Raw genomic sequence first — 16,522 nt, forward strand, 5'->3', positions numbered from 1 at the left:
TATATTATCTCAGATTGTTGTACAAAATCCAATCTGTATTCGTTCTGATTTATTCCACTAATGATTTTGCCCTTTTCTCTTCTTTTTTTTACAAAATTTACAAATTTACCCTTTCAAAAGTTAAATTGTTTTAATCAATACACAATAGAATAATGAGTAGATGAAATGACTTATTCAGTTGTCATGCATATATAAAGTCTTTCAGAAATCATGCTTTACTGCTCTGAAGGTGCTTTGGCATTGAGATTTGCAAAAATAATGTGTTCTGGTAATTTTTCCATCTCAATATAATACAGACTAAGATAAAAAAAAACATTCAACACTTTTCTAATAAAGATTGAAATTGACAAAATATATGACTTGAGAAAAAAATCATAAAACTATTATGCACTTTGAAGATTTTTATTTTTTTTATTTTCTAAAATGTCCTATCTAAAAGTTGTGTTGAAATATTGAAATACAATTAAAAAAAATCATTATTAATATACAACAACAAATAAAATGCTTGACCATGCATCACTATATTTGTGTGCATCATGCTCAGACTTGATCACATGATAGACATGTGACAATCATGCGGACAATATTACATGCTGCTTAATACCTGTAGCTTTTTCTTCCATTTCACCTGTGACAAAGTTGGATTATTATTACAATCTGCATTTCTATTTTACAACCTGACTAAAGTGTAATGCTACGGTAGTTTTAATGTAAGTTCTATTATTTGCATGTAGCCTTTTTTTGTTTGAGTAACAGAATGTGTGGCTGGTTTTGCTGGGACAGGTAATTATAGAATAAAGTAAGTCTTATTATATATGTTGTGGGGTATTTTGTACTGATAATCCTCATATACCCAGTACCATATCTATAATAAAATTCCTACAAAGGAATCAGTAGTGTCTATATATATTGTAAGATTATAGTTGGTGAAAAAAACCTTTCCACTATCAATAATCTACAGATAAAACAATTTTGTCTCCCCTGCCTGTGTACCCATGACACCCCACTACATTTTCAGTACTGACCATTTTCCTTTTCTTATAATGCCATAAACTGATTTTTGATTGAATCAATTAGGACAAGTCTGAAAGCATTTACTTTTCCAAAAGGGTCTTTATATGAGTGAAACCAATAATGAAAGTTAACTGCTTTTGACTTCTAGGTTTCTTGGAATAAATCTTAGAATTTATCCTTGCCAGAAAAAAACAACTTTAAGGATAGTTATGCTGCAACTTAATAATGATGACATTGGGCATTTGAAAAACAGAAAATAGGAGTTTTGTAAATATTTAGTAAAGTAAGATAGGAAATATTATATACTATGTTTCAATAGGAGCAGTTTAAATTCTAACAGGGTAAGCATAAACTTTCTAACAGCAGCATCTGTGCATGTTATTTACTTTGTCAAATGATTATATTTACTTTGTCAAATGATTATAATTCTTTTAATTTCCTGTATTGAGAATTTGTAAGTATATTTGTGAGACTCAGGTCAACTACTTTACAATTGATATAATTATCTTATGGCATACTATTGGACCAAAACTATTTTCCAAGTAACAGTTCAAAAGGAAATGGTTTTTATTTCTTTTTATTAAAATGAAGCAATGCTAACTGGTCTTCTAATATGCACAAAGTTTGAAGCACTTTACTATTTGTTGAAACTTACATTATAAAAGTAATCCACTCATTGCAAAGATTAATGCATAGGGATTTAAAGAAATAAGGAAACAAGGGGAAAAAATCAGGAACAAATTAAACCAAAAATAGCACATGTATTTATTAAGAGAGCCTCTTTTTTATACAGAATCTTGGAAAATTCACAAATAAAGTAAGCAAACTTCAGAAGAAATTTAGAATCTAAAAAATGCAGAGTCTAGAAAAATAGAACCTAAAAAAGCAGAAAAATTCCCCTATTGCTATATATCTTAAGAAAAGCAAAACATTGGTCAAGAATTTAGACTGCAAGAAATACTATCTGGAATACATGATTCCTAAAATAATTATGGTACTTATATATTCTAAGAAGCCCTGCAGAACTACATGTTTATACATATTTTATATATTTGATCATAATAGACTGGACTATATGTTGTAAGGAGAAGAAAAGGAAAAAGGGAGGGAACTGTATCAAACACTCTAATGATAGGATTATTTACACATGTCCAACAGGTAGTGGCGATCACTGTTCGTCTTAATATCAGCATCTGGTAAATACAACATTTAATATCACATACTCAATATACTCAAATTCTCTACTTTCACTTCACAAACACACAAGATATACGTTAACTGCAACACAGGAAATTCCACACTTTAAAGCTCACATGGAGTTAAATGTAAAATAAGCATGATCTATTTTAGTTGTAGAGTAAGTTATCTTTATTTTCTAAGCAAACCAAGTTAGATGTCATATAAAACTTGTTAATTCAAACATTAACACATGATTTATATTCTTATACTCTTTTAAAGCAGACACATTAATTGGATAATTTTGATGACATACTAGTATCTCCACAAAGTGTTACACATCTTCATAAATTTAAACAGACTTAAGCTTGTAGAAAATCAAAGTACTTTTAGTTTTCTGTTCACACTTTAATATAAATAGATGATTGTTAGATAAATAAATTGTTAATTTCTTACTTAAATATGGGGTTTGTTTTAAGCGTTACCTAGGTATCCTGAATACTTGTCTGGTGTAATCAAATATTTATAACAAATTAAAATAGTAAAATCATGCTCAAAGAGATGGATCTATAACTACTATTTAGTTTCTTAACTCTATGAATGGAACAAACATAAAACAATTCAACAGAACTAGCTAAATCATTTCTAGCCTATTAACACACAAAATAAACATCTAGCAAAAATCTTTTCTAACAATCATAGCAAAAACTTTAAGTATTGGTATACTAAAAACTTGTAATAGTAAACTTATTGTAATTTGTTTCAAACATTCAGATGATTTATGTAAGAGCTATAAGGACATTCCTACCTGTAGAAATGTTATTTCTTCTGACATTCATGTCCATCTTTTGTTTGAGCAGAGCCACAATAATCTCTGGATGGTTGTTTATGGCAGCATGATGCAGTAAAGAAAGTCCTTGTTCGTCTTGTTTATTCAGGCGTGAGGGCTGGTGAACATTCTTGTTACACAGGTAAATAAATAATCCCAGAAGTCCTTTCTGTATGGCTGCTTTTGGCGCTGTCATTGTCTAAAGAAAACAACTAATTTACTGTATGTATTCAAGGTAATTGTATCACAGTATTTTATTCAATTAAGGAACCTCTGCTAAGTTTGCTTAATCTTGACTGGAGTTGTGACCAAAGATCTGGTAATAAGAGGAAATTATCTGTACTTAATAAAACTATTCAGAAATAACAGATGACAAACATTGATGAAGCTTCTGTCTTGGATAACATACCATTTAAACTATATCAAAGAAAAAACAAAAGGAACTTTCAGGAAATATCTACCATAAACCTCATTTCAGTAACTAGTTAATGGAAGGCTTAGAAAATATTCCTTTTCATTATATTCATCAAATAAGTCTGTTAAAATACCTGAACAATCTTGACAGTTTTTCTATATCCAAAGTATTTTCTGAGTTGTTCATTGAGTTGCTGTTCTGGATCATTGACTATCTTTGACGTCTTCAGCATGGTGATGTGTTCTGAGTAAGCTTTAACCCACAATGGTTTCTGTGGTGTGGCTGAGTAATATGTCTCAAACTCAAGCATCACAGCATAGTATCTACAGATATACAATTATTATAGACTGAATACAGCATCACAGCATAGTATCTACAGATATATAATTATTATAAACTGAATACATGTACTAGACAAATATACTATTCATAATTGGTACAACTAATACTCAAGCAAAACAGTATAGTACCTACAGATATACAATTATTATAGACTGAATATATGTACTAGACAAATATACTATTCATAATTGGTACAACTAATACTCAAGCAAAACAGTATAGTACCTACAGATGTACAATTATTATAGTCAACTATATATATACTAGAACTGATACACAGTCACACCAAATGTAATTTTCATAATTGGTCACTAAAATAGCAGTTTATAAATATATACGGTGATTTAAGACTATTTCATAGAAATCTTGGCTTATTTCCATATGATTTCCACAACTACAAAGGCCTTTCAGGAACTAGCCTTGTATTTCAGGTTGACCATCATTTTAATATCCTCTTTCCTGTTCTAAACAATATCAAATCTCAATCTTCAAGATTATTCATACATCTGTTAAAATACATTAGTTACAAGAAGTAAGATACATTTGGTTATTTTGCATGCAGATATTTGAAATGGATGCATATTTCTGTCATCAATTAGACACTTAATCACCTATATTTGATGTTTTTGACATTTAGGCCCTGTTTGTGAAAAGTTCCATTTACATGCACTGTGATATAAACATCAAAATAAGTTTATAAAAATACTGTTGACTGAAACATTGTTACATCAACTATTACTACAAACCTTTTTCCATTGATTTCATACACCGGTACTTTATAACTCTCCCTAATCTTGTCATGACTAAGATGTTTACTAAGCAGTTCCTCTGACTCTGCCATTATCTGATTGTACATCTGACTGAACGACTCTGGTGCTTCAACAATAGGGTCTGTCTCTATATCCACCAATACACCTAAAATATTAAACAATCTATCTCTTTATCTGATTGTACATCTGACTGAACGACTCTGGTGCTTCAACAATAGGGTCTGTCTCTATATCCACCAATACACCTAAAATATTAAAGAATCTATCTCTTTATCTGATTGTACATCTGACTGAACGACTCTGGTGCTTCAACAATAGGGTCTGTCTCTATATCCACCAATACACCTAAAATATTAAAGAATCTATCTCTTTATCTGATTGTACATTTGACTGAACGACTCTGGTGCTTCAACAATAGGGTCTGTCTCTATATCCACCAATACACCTAAAATATTAAAGAATCTATCTCTTTATTCTTTTACTTAATGACTACACTGAAACTATAGTAGCTCAATCATGTTAAAGGCTCAATTGAATACTAGTAACAGTGTTCCAGCTAGGTTTTCAAAAGGGCAGGGTGCCAATCCTGAAAAAAGGACATTTAACGCGCGATATGATAATATGAAAAAGGCATATTTTAATAAAAGATCTTGAATCACAGGTTATACAAGAACAACATCTTTAGCCCATATAGAAATCCATCTTTCTACTTTTAAGGCTGAAAAACTTGTCAAGCAGCTTGTCACTCAAGTTTTATTATCATTGCTTGGCACAGTTGAACTTTATATGCAGTATGTTTTGAAAGGAGATCTGTTTCATACTGTTTCTATGGTCTACCACATTTTACCAGTTTCACCTTTCTACCCCTGCTGTGCTTGATGGCAATACAGCACAAAACAGCTGTGCTCAGTAAATTCACAATTTTAGGATATAAAGCAACAGTGAAAAATAGTATCAAAAATAAAGAATACAGAAAAAGATGACCTAGGCACCCTACCAACACTGCTACTAAGACCCTCTTTAACTTTTCCCATAACTCAAAATAAATACCTAAACATATATAAAAATCAAATTGAGTTATCTTTCTTTATTCGGGTGTGCTCCTTCTTTGGAGGATTATAAACAGTACGTAAATATGATGTAAATATGATCACAATATGGCGGCAGATTTCGTTATTTTCGTATCAAAAATGAAGGCAGTCAATGACAAATACGTCTGAATTTTCTGTTTATTTTACAGAAAACAAGTAAAACAATGTCTTCAACGAGTTTACTATGGTTTTCCAACTTCCTGTCATTACGTTTCTTCCATGAAACTACGGTAAACATCGCAAATTGTGCCCAAGTTGTTGTATGCACATTTCTTCAAGATAATTGCCGACTGACCGATTCTATTTGAACGAATTAATGTTTATGATCATTAATGACCCATCCGATAAACGGATTACCTATAACAACAGATTATGACACCAGTTGTAACCATTGATTAGCTTGGGGTGGTAAACAAAGTCATAATCTTTTCCCCAGGTAAAATTTAGTAATTAGTGTATCATATCAATACGCAAATTAATATGCAATCGATCTTCAAAAAAGGCAGGGCGCCCTGGAAACTGTAAAAAGGGCACAGGGCGCCACTCGGAAAAGGGCGGGCGCCGCGCCCTCTGAAAACGGCCTAGCTGGAACACTGAGTAATAATAGACAGAAGAAAAACATGTGCATACAATTTTTTTCACTATCTATCGATCAAAAATTTAAGATTTTCTTGAAAACAATGTCATCCAGACATGCACTTTACTAATTTTATATTGAGCTGAAATATTGTTCAACTCTATTTAAAGCTGTGCTTTTATTGCTGGAACCACTGATGGTTGGTAGTGTACCTATCTCTTTGACACTGATTGCATGTATCCATTATACTCTATATATAGACTTACAAATTGACATGTGAACCATAAAATATGGGTCGAATTTGGCATATACAGACAGTGTATTATCAAAGTGAACACCATAATAAACTTTGCTCATTGTTGAAGGCAGTAAAGTGACCATTCTTTGTAAATTTCTGTGTCATTTGGTCTCTTTTGAGGTGTTGTTTTATTGGCAACCACACCACATCTTTTTTTTTTAAAAGTGTGTTCTAAGTTTCAAGTTGTTGTGACCACAAAACTTTTTGGTAAACTACTCTTTAAACCAAAACTTAAACTGGACACTAGACAGATAAACAGATAGACCCATAGAATCCTTAAAACATAATGATCCCCTCCTATTGTATGTGGGGTATAAAATAAACACATAGAATCCTTAAAACATAATGATCCCCTCCTATTGTATGTGGGGTATAAATAAACAATACAAACCACCATGTAAGTTGAAGTAATTGCCACCAAAATCAAAATGCGGACATTTAAAGTCTGGTCCCAGTATAAGGGGAGGTAATTCTCTTTCTGTTCGACATTCATCTCCTAAAAAGGAATAAAATAACAGAAAATTTAATATTGAACTTAATTTGAAGCAATAAATAAATGTCATTGTTAAGAAACCTTTAACTTTACATTTTATTACATTCTCTTAGAATGATTAGAACCTATTGATTTTAATACTCACATAAATATAACATAAACAAACCAACCAGTATTCAGAAAGTTTGAAAATAAAATAAAAAGTTTTTTCAGCAAAGTGAAGGAGATATAGATATGTTTTCTACTTAAACATTGTTAAAACCACTGCTAATGCATCAATTATGTATTAATGGTCTGTATAGATGTCTAATACCAAATCCTCAAGGTCTATGTCTGTGTTAATTATCAAATATGCTAGATCTATGTCTGAGTTACTGAGTATAATATCAGTCTTCAAGGTCTATGTCTGTGTTAAAGGTTTATGTCTGTCATGTCTGTGTTAATTATCAGATCTTCTAGCAAATTCTAGGTCTCTGTTTGTTTTTTATATCAAATATTATAGGTTTATGTCTGTGTATATTAGGTTTGAAAAAAAAATCAAATATCAGATACCTGAAATAATCAGAACTTCTTTACAACCTCAGTACAAATGTACTAGATATTCAGGTTTTTAAACAAATATGTAAAAATTCAACTATGATAACTTCAATATTGACTCCATGCATGATATCAAGAAATATTGGAATTAATCTATCATAAAAACATAATTAATATTTGTGATTCACACCTATAATCTGCCTTAGAAATAACCCAGTCAATAGGTAACTGTCAGGTAATCCATTTAAAATCCATTTAACTTATATCTGACTATTTAAACTATGAAAATCTGTAAACTCAGGTGTTATTAACAACTTTTACATACGTTTAATAACATAAACATTTACTGAAGACATCTTAACTGGTTAAATATTATTTGACAACCAATCCTGTCATGGGAACTTCAATAGAATTTAAATTACCAGTTCTATTTACAATACACATATTGACAATAATAAGAAATCGACGGTTGAAAGGAGAAAGTCACGACCAACAAATAAAATGACCATGTTGCCTTTGTTATGTTTGTTTTAAGTTTGTTGTTCACTTATACAGGAACCTGAACTGGTCTATATACAATATAATTGGTCAGAATTTTCTATTTTTAATCTGAATCTAATTTAATGTCTCATTTTCTCCAAATAACAGAAAATTTTTGGGGAGCTACTAATTTTTAAACATATTAAAACTCATAAATGCAAATCAAATTAACTTTTAAAATATATTGTTCTAGTATTAAAAATTACAGTTATTTCGTGGTAGTTGAATTCAGTTGTCTTACATTGTCTTATTTTTAACACATTTAAATGCAGTACCTTTATACAAACACTAAAAATATCTACATTGCAAATTTGTTTCTAGTTGCTGTAATCTTAGTCTCTAGTCTAACTACATGTACAACTCAGGTTGTTTCTTGTTTGGTATTAATTATAACCTTGATAGGTTTTCATTTGTACCATTCAAGGTATGAGTGAAGAGTTAAAATTATCCAGTAATTGGTATATAAATCAGATGTTTTAACTGAAAATGTTTCTCTTTTAATGCATTTATGCTGTAGCAGATAATTTTGTCATATATTAGAGATTATAAGTTATAATTACAGTGTACATTGTAAAACCCTCTCTCCATCCCCTTATCTGCATATATATATATATATATATAAGTACGTCTGAGACAGTGACAACTCTACAACAGATTTATCCATGGGATCACCAGCAGTGATGGTGATACATGACTGTGTACATTCTGTATATACAACTCGTCTAAACATCAACCCAAAAATGTAAGATCTGTAAATTTGCTTTTGCAATTTTTTTTTTCTTCCCTGGCTGGGATTTGAACCCATGCTACTGAGATATCGTGACACCAAATCGCCTGCACTGTAGCAGTCCCGCTAGACCACACAAGCACCTGGGCTTCATAAAAATGAAGCAGGGGTTAAAAAATTCACTAGCCCGACGCCCGGGACTAGATCATTTGCGCCTCGGGCAATCAAAACTTTAACCCAATATGCCCGACGGACTAGTTACAAAACATTATTGGCGTTTCCAAAATAGATAGTGGAAAATCCCTTCATCCCTATTCTATCTTAGTCAATCAGATTCAATTACGTCATCCAGGATTCGAAGCATTTGAACTGGTTTGTACAGGTCTAGGGTTGCATTCAATATCGTAGCGGCTACTTAGGGCTATGCAGATTTATGACTATTGAACGAGTAGCTAGCCTAGCTGCTACATAGATATTGATAGCAGCTAGGCTAGCTACTCGTTCAGTAGACAAAAATCTATGTAGCACTACGTAACCCTACGATATTGAACGCAACTCTGTTGTACAGTTACATGTTTTAAAAATAGAACAAATAACTCAGGGTGGACAGGTATCATCTATTGATTGCAATATCTCACACTTTTAATATCGATTTCTCAGTACAGGGGGTATTGTACATTGCTTCTGTCGAGATTTTCAATTAATCGGTGGATGAAGGGGGTACTATTGAGACTGAAAATTCATCTAGAAAAAATGTAAAATACGATCGGGAAAAGCGGAAAAGAACATATCTAGTGACATGGACAGAAAGATTCCCCTGGGCAAGGTCGGCTGTGGCGCCAGGATGAAATTTCTGAGACCATGTTCTGCGAATATTGGCAGTGTTTTCTCGAGCATCCCAATAAAAGGTCTCCCTTGTATGTGTGGACAACTAATATAATAATTAAACCACTTGTTTCACACGATAAAACCAATAAACATGTTTTCTCTGCCAGAAAATAAACTAGTTTAAAACGGTGTATAATGTCCCCTTCAAACCATGACACCCACCATGTATTATGCAGCAAACTCTGATTTGTAAGGCATACATGGGCTAGCAGGTCAGTTTTGATGGGCTAGCAGTTCTTCGAACAGGGCTAGTAAAATCCTGCTGCCAATAAGTCCTGGGCTAGTTATCTGTAACAACATTTTTTAACCCCTGTGAAGCTTTCGGTGGCTGGGTGTTACCTTTCCACCATGTCAGTTTTAATCTAGCGTCGTACTACGGTACATGATATATAAGGCATGAAGATGTTATTCTTACAGATCAGCTAAATTATTTATAGTAAAGGATCCTACAAATTAATGTAAGATAAAGTCACAGAAAATAATTATATTGATAAGTACGTCTGAGACAGTGACAACTCTACAACAGATTTATCCATTGGATCACCAGCAGTGATGGTGATACATGGCTGTGTATATTTTGTATATATACAACTCGTCTAAATATCAACTGAGATATCATGACACCAAATCGCCTGCACTGTAGCCGTCCCGCTAGACCACACGACCACCTGGGCTTCATAAAAATGAAGCTTTTGGTGGCCGGGTGTTACCTTTCCATGTCAGTTTTAATCTAGCGTTGTACCATGGTACATGATATATAAAGCATGAAGATGTTATTCTTACATGTATGCAAGTCCAAATTAAAATCAATGACATTGAACAAGTTACCATGGCAACAAAACATGACTTAAAAATTCTGTACTTTTTATCGTTTTTGTGAAACAAGTACATATAATGACGTAATTGTGACGTCATCAGATAAAAATCTTTATATTTTTTTTTTAAATTTCTCGACCCTACACATTTTTAAACATTATGTGCCAATTTGAAATAGTTATCGAACATTTAATTTTCTTGGGCCAAAACCAGGACTTAATGCCCCTACTCCTTTATCATGAGTATATATATATACACATGATAAAGGAGTTTTTTATCAATAGTTTGGACAGAGGCTTTTGTTTTATATCTTTTTTAGTAAATATACTTCACATGATATACATTAATTATATTTTACATAATTGAGTTTCCTAAATATATTTAAATCAATAGTGCAGGTACATTGTACATATTACATAATCGGTATATTGAGCAAATATATATAGAATTCCTTAAGCTTTGGATCAGACACTTCATCAACTAAAGACTATAGATCAACTTATATACTTAATATAAATCCTTACTCATTAATGAATATACATGTAGTCATGAAAGACCAAATACATGTGTTAGACTTGCTTCAAGTCCCTTTTATTTTGTTAATTTATTTTCTATCCAAAAACAATCTGAATCAGATTACATTATATCATAAAACTAACTGCAATATAAGTTTACTGGTTGTCTTTACTTACAGAGAGGCATTCTCTGCAGGTGTCAGTTTATGAACAAATCTTAAAATACATGTATTAGATAACAAAGTGAGTAGTCCAACACTTTGCCTTGTGTGGTGACCCCTGCAAAGCAATGTGGCATAAAATAAAGTGAAACTTCTGACACTTCAAAAAAAAAGTCTACATGTAATATGGACCAAACATAAAAACAGACACATGTATCATTTAAATTCTAGCTTCCTTATAAAACATGATTTTGTTTATACATTGTATACTGAATTCAACCATTTTTTGTAACTCTGTTTTTAGGACACATATAAAATTTTGCAAACTCATGGCATAATTTTCATAGGCTGCATTTTATAATATGTGCCCACTCAAATATAACCAAATTGCAAGATTTAATGTCAGACAATTAATATTTCTTTCATTTGAAGGTGAGATAATCCAAGCTACATGTATAATATTAGCTGTTGTGTATATATACATGTATATTGAAATGCACAAAATATTACCTCAATGCTTAAAGGTCATAACCATGAAACAACTGGTTTGGATCATGGACATATGTACATTTTGTATGTATAAGATAAAAGGACAAGAATGAGACATAAACTAATGACACAAATAACCATGATAACTAAAACACATCTACATGTATAGAGGTCATTTTAATTGGGTGTTGATGGTATGGCTGATTTCAATACTTCTGTAAAATGAAATCATTTAAAAATATTACACTACATAACGTAGAGTTTGAAATATAATGTTAAGACTCTTAACTATTGTTGAAGACTGTATGTATGTTGTATTCTAGATGTATTTTACCTATTTTAATGTTGTGTTGAAGTCTCATTGACATAAAACCTACCCATACATCTCTTTTTATTCATATAATATTGATGTAGATGAATTTGTCATGAGTACCATTTGTTTATTTCTAATTGTATAAAACATTCTACCTGTTAAGTCTGGTAAAAGTCTTTTTCTTTGTGGGATCTTCATTCTTTTTTTCATACCCATAAAGAATGGTGTAAGGAAAGAAATAAATTTACACAATAAAAGCATTCTTCTTATTTCATTCTTATTGTCTAAGCACTGCATTATTAACTCTTCATGTAACTGAAGTCTGGTATTGATGCGTTCGTAACTTGTGTGGGTCATCTTATCAACATGATCATCTAAAGCCTTGACTATGCTCGACACTAACCAATCAGAATCCATCACATATAAGTCTTTGTGGTTAAACGTCTTATTTTGATAAAATGTCATCTGCATACTTAGTTGCTCAACATGCTTCATAAAATGGTTTCTTTCCTCCACAATATCTTTGTCATCTAAATCCTCTCTTTCTATACCATCATATATAGTCCCATATTCTGGATCATATGTTACATCCTGTATACCTGAAAAAAAGGTGTAGCTGTAATTAATGTCAATAATCATTTATCCACTGTTATGCACAATTTACAAAATTGAAATACATGTTGTGTGTGTTTAGTAAATTAAAAGAAAGGCTCAACACTCTCAAATGTGTCTGTGCGCTATATGTATAGAACCCTGCTTTGCGTTAGACTTAGACCTAAGAGAGTTGGATTTTTAATGGTCTAGTTTAAAAGTTAAGTCTTCAGGAAGACAGGTCACCCTCCCGGACACATCATTGACACTCAGATCTAGTGGTCTTCAGGAAGACAGGTCACCCTCCCTGACACACCATTGACACTCAGATCTAGTGGACTTCAGGAAGACAGGTCACCCTCCCTGACACATCTTCAGGAAGACAAAGTCACCCTCCCTGACACATCATTGGCACTCAGATCTAGTGCTACCTGTCTTTGTTCTTACACCTGAATGCTGTGTGCATACATTGTAGCAGAGAAACAGCAACTGCAATGTACCAGTTTTCAAGTCTTTGGTATGAACCCATGACCTCCCACACGGTGAGCAGCTGGCTACCACAATATTCTACAAGACCTCCAAACAAATTTTGAGATGCCTTAGAACATTTTGAAAGGTACATTTTGAAAATCAAGAAAGTGAATTAGACGAAATTTTTTATTAAGGGTTATTTCTTTTGATGAAACATGATCATGATGATTAAGATATAATCACTACACTTTATAGGTCTTAATGTACATGTACATAAATGTACCTGCACTGTAAAACACTTTGTATGTCATTTAAATGTATTTACCTGCACTGTAAAACTCTTTGTATGTCATTTTCTTGGACTTTGTACTGCTGGAAGAATCTGTATCTAAATGAGATTTCCACCTCTCATTAAAATGTGCTCGCTTGTCTTTTGGAAAATATGCTCCATGCCATAAGCACTTCAAAGTATAGTCTACTGTTGATAGGACTTGACCAATGCGTGTGTCCAGGTAGGCGGGAGGTAGTTTTATAGTGGAAGTCTGATCATAATTTGCCTCCAGATTAACTTTAGGTGATTGATTGAGAATGTAAATCCCATACATGAGTTCTCGTATAATCTGATGAATTTCTCGGTAGTCCAGTGGCTTCAGTCCTTCCTCTTCTGGTATCAATATCACACATGATGAAGAGTTCCCAGGGTTCAAATCAGATATCACCCCTTTAGGTTTCTCCCTCTCATTTTTAAAATCATCCGTAGAAAGATACCAGTTTGTCTGTAGATGTTTGATTACTTCATTTCTATCATTACGATCAAATTTATTAAAGTAACTAACAGCCTCTCGCTTAAATTCCTGTAACAAAACCTCTTCATTTTCTTGGTTCTCGTTCTGATTTTGTTGTGACATGGCAGTTCTACAAAAGAGTAAAGGTCTGAAGTAAAATGTATAAGATAAAATAATTCTCCATGATCTTTACATCACATTTACACTGTGACAGAATGCCTTTCAAGTAAAATAGTATTCAATATATATATATCTAAAAAGTTTATTAGATAAATATTTTAGTGTGCTTATTATGTTTTATTATTATCACCATTAAGCTGCAACCAGAACAGCAAAAGCAGCAAGATTTCTCACTATCATGACTATCAACTGCAAAATCATATTATGTTTTTAAAGAATTAAGAGGTTTTGACATAATAAATCCTGCATTTTAAAAGAAAGGCTTCATGTACAAAATGTATGACTTGATGAAAAGATTTTGGTTTTGATTTTGTCGGACATGGTTCTGTCCAATAAAAACCTGGTTATCCCACTTGTTTTGCAGATTTAATTTTTTTTGTCTTGAAATATAATGGTAGTCTGGTAGTATCAAATAAATCAATAAACTGAATGTTACATTGACAGACCTAAATCTCTGGATAATATAAATTTTATAGTCTAGAAAATCTGGGATACCATTTAAGAATTGAATGCTTCTTTTTGTAAATTCATTGGAGTGTAAAAGCGTTGACCGAAGTACATTTTGTATGAAGCGCGAAAGCGTTTCATTCTAAAAATGTGCGCACAGTCAATGCTTTTACAACCCTATGAAGTTACAAAAAGAAGCATTCAATACTTATAATTACATTTTTTAGCTATGATCAAGAAAACAAGAGTTTTATATTGTTTTTATTTAATTCACCTGTGCACTTTATTGTGGGACCACGTGTTATCATGAATGAAAAGTTTTATTGAGTGATGCAATTGCTTACTGAATAACACGTGATGTGCAGTTAGCCAATCAGAATAAAGTATTATAATGAAACATACATCTAATGTAATTATTTGTAAAAAGAAGGTCATAGGCATCTCAATGGAAATTTAACTTATGGATATTTCTGAAAATGTATTACACCAACACAGTGTTTTCCATCTTATAAGGTCTCAAAGTTAGGAGCAAATTTCCTCTCTAGTCAACTCAAGATAAAATAAATTGCTTCGCTGAGCGCAGCTGGATGCAACTGCAGATGTCCAACCCTGAAAAGTTGGGCCATAATGGAAACAATATTCCACTTGATACATGTACTTGGATTGTAATTATTTTTTTTACACATAATAGGTTTCTGACACAGAATAACTGTAGTCAAAGAACTTCAAATTATTTATATGATTTGAATTTATATTCAGTTTTTGCTTTTGTGCAATACACTGTGATGTTGCAAATTGACCCCCCCCCCCTCCAAAAAAAAAAAAAATTACCCTGTTTTTTTGCATTTGTGCAAGACACTATGCTGTTGAATATTAACACCCAAAAAAAATATTTGAAGAAATTTTCTTTTAATTTTTCCCCTTTTTTTTACCTCCTTATTCCTAAATGGGATAACAGTCATTTTTTTAATTTTTGCGGTCGTGTAAAAAAAGTGCTAAGGCTTATGCAGTAAAAGTTGTCACAGCAACAAATTTAAACAAGACATTATAATGATTTGGACTATTTTAGTATTTATGCTTATAATACACCTTATCGCTATTTGTCCGCCATTGCTGGAAATCACACAGGTTCCCGTAAAATTTTGACGTCATAAAACAAAATGTCTGACGCCACAATGGAAAAGTGATTGTTGTTGACGTCAAAAGTTCAAGCGGACGGGTCAGCCGGGAATAGCGATAAGGTGTATGCTCTGAACTATGCCATTTATTTTAATAACAAGCACTAATGCAGTGAGAGCTTTCATGCCCAGTCATGGCAATATTCTGTTTGGGTTTGATTTATAGTGAAATATTTTTCTTTCAAATGATACCAATCTGTGTATATGCTTCAGATTACCTTTTTGACGATGTTGTACGTAAAATTATTCCGAGACACTACAAAATAATAAATAAGCGTCCCAGGTAACCATCCTTCTGGCTCATATTTCTTCTGTTTTCAAAAAGATCTAGATTTACAATTTGGAAATTTCGGAACTTTATTCACTCTCTGTATGAAAAGATTCCGATTACATGTCTTTCAATCCTTATTTATCATGAATTTTGTCTTTTTTGTGATTGCCATGTCTGGCATTTCAAGAAATTAAACACTGTCCATTGCCGATGGCAAAATGTTACGAAATTTTTGATTGGATAAACGATTAACAATTACGGAAATCTCCGAAATTATCCGATACGGAATTTGCGGGAAATTCAAAAAGTTACAGTGCATAAATGATCATTGACACAAGGACGTGTATAAGATGTTAGTTATACATCTTTGATTAACACAACAATCGCAGATGTATAAACACATGTGAAATCAGTTTATGTTTCGGAATTGAAAATATCAATAGTGTAAAGTTTCAGTAAGTTTCGGCTGTACTGATTCTGGGACTATTATATTAATAGTATAATCAGAGACATATAATACATAAGATAATGTATCATATGTCTCTGGTATAATAGTTCCAGACTGATTTCAATTTTGTATCCACGGTACCTGGGAGAATTATAACATG

At 32.2% G+C, this 16,522-nt stretch overlaps 1 protein-coding gene across 3 annotated transcripts in view; it reads right to left on the reverse strand.

Annotated features, from left to right (window-relative positions):
- The window catches only part of LOC139513655 (ankyrin and armadillo repeat-containing protein-like), a 32,144-nt gene extending 16,034 nt beyond the window's left edge, over nt 1-16,110 (reverse strand). The window contains exons 1-8 of one of the 3 annotated variants that reach the window (XM_071302345.1): nt 15,862-16,110; nt 13,379-13,968; nt 12,147-12,590; nt 6,904-7,008; nt 4,523-4,691; nt 3,568-3,757; nt 2,999-3,218; nt 605-628 (exon numbers count right to left, since the gene is read on the reverse strand). In XM_071302345.1, coding sequence (XP_071158446.1) covers nt 605-628; nt 2,999-3,218; nt 3,568-3,757; nt 4,523-4,691; nt 6,904-7,008; nt 12,147-12,590; nt 13,379-13,961 — 1,735 coding nt within the window. In that variant the 5' untranslated portion in view covers nt 13,962-13,968; nt 15,862-16,110. Of the gene's footprint in view, nt 1-604; nt 629-2,159; nt 2,208-2,998; nt 3,219-3,567; nt 3,758-4,522; nt 4,692-6,903; nt 7,009-12,146; nt 12,591-13,378; nt 13,969-15,861 lie in introns of all 3 variants that reach the window. The other 2 variants (XM_071302344.1, XM_071302346.1) reach the window with 2 other exon arrangements.
- Between the last annotated feature and the right edge of the window lie 412 nt (nt 16,111-16,522).

Source organism: Mytilus edulis, chromosome 2 (genome assembly GCF_963676685.1).
Source record: "Mytilus edulis chromosome 2, xbMytEdul2.2, whole genome shotgun sequence".
Classification (NCBI taxonomy): Eukaryota; Metazoa; Mollusca; class Bivalvia; order Mytilida; family Mytilidae; genus Mytilus; species Mytilus edulis.